At 38.7% G+C, this 5,000-nt stretch overlaps 1 protein-coding gene across 6 annotated transcripts in view; it reads right to left on the bottom strand.

Moving 5' to 3' along the window:
* carmil1 (capping protein regulator and myosin 1 linker 1) overlaps positions 1–5,000 on the bottom strand; it is a 22,493-nt gene that overhangs the window by 16,233 nt on the left and 1,260 nt on the right. For all 6 annotated transcript variants that reach the window (XM_073931299.1, XM_073931298.1, XM_073931300.1 and 3 more), the window contains exon 2: positions 3,756–3,853. In XM_073931299.1, coding sequence (XP_073787400.1) covers positions 3,756–3,853 — 98 coding nt within the window. The remainder of the gene's footprint in view (positions 1–3,755; positions 3,854–5,000) is intronic.

Below are 5,000 nucleotides of genomic sequence, written 5' to 3'. Positions count from 1 at the left end.
GTTCATCAGTGTTCATCAGAGTTCATCAGAGTTCATCAGTGTTCATCAGTGTTCATCAGTGTTCATCAGAGTTCTTCAGTGTTCATCAGTGTTCATCAGTGTTCATCAGTGTTCATCAGAGTTCATCAGTGTTCATCAGTGTTCATCAGTGTTCATCAGTGTTCATCAGAGTTCTTCAGTGTTCATCAGTGTTCATCAGTGTTCATCAGTGTTCATCAGTGTTCATCAGAGTTCATCAGTGTTCATCAGAGTTCATCAGTGTTCATCAGTGTTCATCAGTGTTCATCAGTGTTCATCAGTGTTCATCAGTGTTCATCAGTGTTCATCAGTGTTCATCAGAGTTCATCAGTGTTCATCAGAGTTCATCAGTGTTCATCAGTGTTCATCAGTGTTCTTCACCTTTTCTAAAATTAATTTCAGCCATTTCCAGGTACATCTTCAACCATTACAGCACTTTACAAGGTTGGCAAATGACATATTTACACACACACCTGATCACATTATATCAGACGCTCCTTCTTATAGTATTCTACAGCACAGTATACAGTATACACTACAGTAAAGTATTATTAGTATTCTAAGAAACACACTTCATGGCATAATTACTCCAAGTCAAACATCAAATTACTGCAATTTTCTCTCTTTATTAGGATTTTTAAAATTTGGTTTAAATTGTTAAATATTTTGAAAGATCAATGATGACAGCACATTTCCATTTTCAAGCATTTTAAAGCATTTTCAAGCGTTTTCTAATATTCATATGAACACTGATTAATGCACACACTCCTTCAAGTCATGTTTGTTTAACACATTATATCCATATTAATAATCCAATAATGAATTCCACCAACAGCATGCTGTAATGTCATAACATGCGGTTCAATCCAGCAATACATCATTCAGTCATTTTCTTTTCAGCTTAGTCCCTTTATTTATCAGGGGTCACCACAGCGGAATGAACCGCCAACTTATCCAGCATATGTTTTATGCAGCGGATGCCCTTCCAGCAGCAACCCAGTACTGGGAAACACCCATACACACTCATTCACACACACACTCATACACTACGGCCAGTGTAGTTGATCAGTTCCCCTATAGCGCATGTGTTTGGACTGTGGGAGAAACCGGAGCACCCGGAGGAAACCCAAGCCAACACGGGGAGAACATGCAAACTCCACACAGAAACACGCACTGACCCAGCCGGGACTCAAACCAGAGATCTGAGTGCTGTGAGGTAATCATGCTACCCACTGCGCCACCGTGACGCCCCACTTATCATCATAAAATAATGAATTTTGGGTAAGAATGTTTAGTCTTTCAGTGGGTCTGATGGAATAATCCTGACGTGTGTATTATGACTGCATACTCTGTTTGTTTACTGAGGAAGATTATTCGCCATGCTCTATTTAATAGAACTCTTTAATAATAAAATAGCACATAATCACACTGTTCTTTCAGTATGTGTGTGTGCAGCTGATGCTTTCTGCAAGTTTACACTGAGTTTTGCTTCATTTACAGTGTTCTGACTGAACTATCCTACATCAATCAATTCACTTCCTGAAGAATTTGATTCAGTTGATTCAAAGAATCCAAAAGCTTTGCATCGTTTCCCTTTTTGTAAGCTCATATTTCAGTTTCACTCATATTTTGAGTTGCACTGAGGAATGGAAAGTGGGATTTTGTGTTATCCTACATTATGAACAATGAACTAATTCAACTCACTTCACCTTTATCAAAGCAGCTTCACATACAAGATTATAGTGAATTAAAACAGTGTAGTTCAGTTGTCAGAGCTTTAGTTCAGTTCAGTTCAGTTCAGTGAGCACCAATATTGTTTTAATGTTAGCTTTACGTTATTAAAGAGCATCTATTATGGGTTTTGAAACCGACCTGCCATGCAGAGTGTAACAGCACTGAGTGAACAAACACATCCAGCTGAGGGTAAATCTGAAAGTGCACCGTGTTTAAAACTACTGATTCTTTAATGAAACAGTCGACTCAGAGTCGAATAAATGAATCGAGTTGTGTTCGGTTCTTTTGGTTGAACGCGTTGGTGTTGGTACATCACCAAATATGTAGTTCCAGATCTGGTAAAATGTGAACGGGGGAGTTGCTGGGATAATCAGGTAAAAATAAATGCAGATTATAAGACAAAGAAAAAGTTTTTTTTGACTCTGCATGCGGATCAGCCTGTTGTTGGAGACCCTCAAAACCAAAATCTGACCTTTATAATGCATAATAGGGGCTCTTTAATGTTAAATAAGTACTGTGTTGCTGCTAACTCTGTGTGTTTCCTATACATTGCTTCAGCACTAATTATAAACTGACATATACTGTGTTCTTGAGTGTTTATCACTGATGTATTCGCCATGTTTTGATATCGTTTATGATAAACAGTAGCGTTAAACTCTTCATGATTCTCACAGACACTGAGGTGAACTGATGATTACAGCAGAGCGAGTGCTCTATAAACTCATTTAAGGTGATTTTCACTAGTATGTGCTGATATATGAGTATCTGCGCTGTGTAATGTCTGATAAATTAGTTAATTTTGCCTGTTTGATTCATTCTGTGTTAATTTGAATTCCCTCAAGGCGTTCACAGGCATTGACGTCACAATAAGCCAATCACAGTGGTGAGGGTAATCGCTGATAAAAGTCATGTTACTTTAATCATCTCTCACATAACTGATTAGCAGCTTCCAGCGTTCATCGATAATTCTCCTTTTGATCGACTGAGCTAGATTCAAGACTGAATTAATCAATGCCTGCCATCATTTGACTTTTCAGTAATTATATAATTATTAATTAGCCTTATACATAAAGCTTCTCTAATTTAATCCAATGTAGAGAGCGAAATGAGGATCCGTCACGACTGAAGAGCAGACACTGAACTCCATCAGACGAATAAGACACACAAACCTAAAACACACGCAGTTATCAGGCAAACATCATGACTAACAGCTGACAATATCCTGCAAGATCTTGTGGAGGCTCCTGGAATGTACAGTGTTTGTGTAACTTGCATACCAAATGTCCCCACAGGTATAGCAATACCAGTTACTTTTGAACATGTGTGTTGGTTTATTTGGTCCCCATAAGGAAAAGGCATTTTAAAAATGTTAAAGTACAGATTGTTCCCTGTGAGGACAGGCTTTAGGGGAAGAGAATATACAGTAGAAACATCATTACAGCTGTGGGGAAAGACATAAAGAGAGCTGTACAAGTGTGTGTGTGTGTGTGTGTGTGTGTGCTGCTTTTCATGTCCTGAGGATCAGCAATGTGTCTGTGTGTGTGTGTGTGTGTGTGTGTGTGTGTGTGTGTGTGTGTGTGTGTGTGTGTGTGTGTGTGTGTGTGTGTGTGTGTGTGTGTGTGTGTGGTTTTCATGTCCTGAGGATCAGCGCTCAGTCAAGTCAGAACAGGACTGCGAGAGTAAGGTATGTGTAAATTCCACAGCTGAAATTCAGAATGGCGAGCCGCTCGCTCATTTACATTTACAGCTGACACTTTTGTCCAAAGCGACTTACAAATGAGGAAATATTAAGTGTAAACACACACAAGACGTGTCAATAATACAAAGGAACTGATACTGGGGTTTTACTTTAGTTTCTATGAGCTGCTCAAACTCTCGCTGTGACTCTGTGTGTGAAGACAGAGAAACACACACGCTGATTACAACAAGAACATGGTTTGCCCAGAGTGTGTGTAGTGGATGTTCAGGATTATGTGCAGATTTGTGACAGAATTTGATCTCACCAGGACTCTGCTCTCCAGTTTGTCACCTTTGACCTCCAAGTTCACCTTTTTGAGGAAACACACCTTCAGCTGCAGCCCGACGGCATCCTGAACGCTCTCTACACACACACACACACACACACACACACAACAGAGTGAGAAAAACAGATTTATATTTAAAGTGTTGGTAAATGTGTGAATGAAGAGTGTGTTCATGACACTTCTCCATCTTATTTTTAACTCAAAGCAGAATAAAAGTCAGAATATTAGATCAGTTATATCTCACAGGTCTGACTTTATCTCACGCAATATACAACCCTAAAATACAACTGGCCTGCCTGCAGTCCTGACCTGTCTCCAATAGAGAATGTGTGGCGCAGTTTGAACTGCAAAATGTGACAATGAAGACCCTGTACTGTTGCCCACCGTACGACTTACACCTGAAACACTCGTCTGAAAAGGAACGGCAACATTACAAAGTGGTAAAAGCTTTACTGCTCCAACTTTTCTGAAATGAGTCACAAGATCCAAAATTGCAATACAATTATTTTAAAAAACCTGAGGAACATGTATAGTCTGCAATGATATACTAGTCAAAGTGCATTCAGAAATCACTACTTTCTTTTTTATTTGCGTTTTCCAGACTGTCACGTTTTTGGGGTTTTTATTAGAATTTTGTGTTTTTCTCACAGTTTTGAGTTTATTTCACACAGTTCTAACATTATTTCTGGGAATTGTGAGTTCACATCCACTCTAACAGGTCGGATATTGGATAAAATCAGCCTTTTACACCATTGTAGGAATAAAAACATGAAGCAAGTCAATGTCTGTTTTTCTGAATATCCTCCTTTGTGTTCACCAGAAGAAAGAAACGGGTTTGGAACAACATGAGGAAATGAGGATCTTTTTTAGGGGGTGAACTGTGCCTTTCATTAGTTATTATAGTCATAAACCCACTGCTTGAGTTTTATTGTTTGTAGTCTTACTAGTTATTGATCTACAGTCACTGATTAAACCAGAGGTGTGTCCCAATTCATGCACTTAATCTGCACTTACCTTTCTTAAGCGTGGAATGTTGGAAACACAATGCAGGACAAAAACAGCCTCTTTAAGTCGTATGCAGACTTAAATTTCAGACTTATTCAGGGCTGAACACTAAGAGTTTATATTTTAGGATTTATATTCTGCCCTCAAGTTCCCAACATTCTTTAAAATTAAATATATTTTCTGTGCAACAGTAGAAAACTCACTGAATGTGAGTAAAGT

This window comes from Danio rerio, chromosome 19 (assembly GCF_049306965.1).
Source record: "Danio rerio strain Tuebingen ecotype United States chromosome 19, GRCz12tu, whole genome shotgun sequence".
Taxonomy (NCBI): domain Eukaryota; kingdom Metazoa; phylum Chordata; class Actinopteri; order Cypriniformes; family Danionidae; genus Danio; species Danio rerio.
The sequence above is the reverse complement of the archived record's forward strand: the minus strand, read 5'-3'. Positions and strand labels throughout refer to the sequence as shown.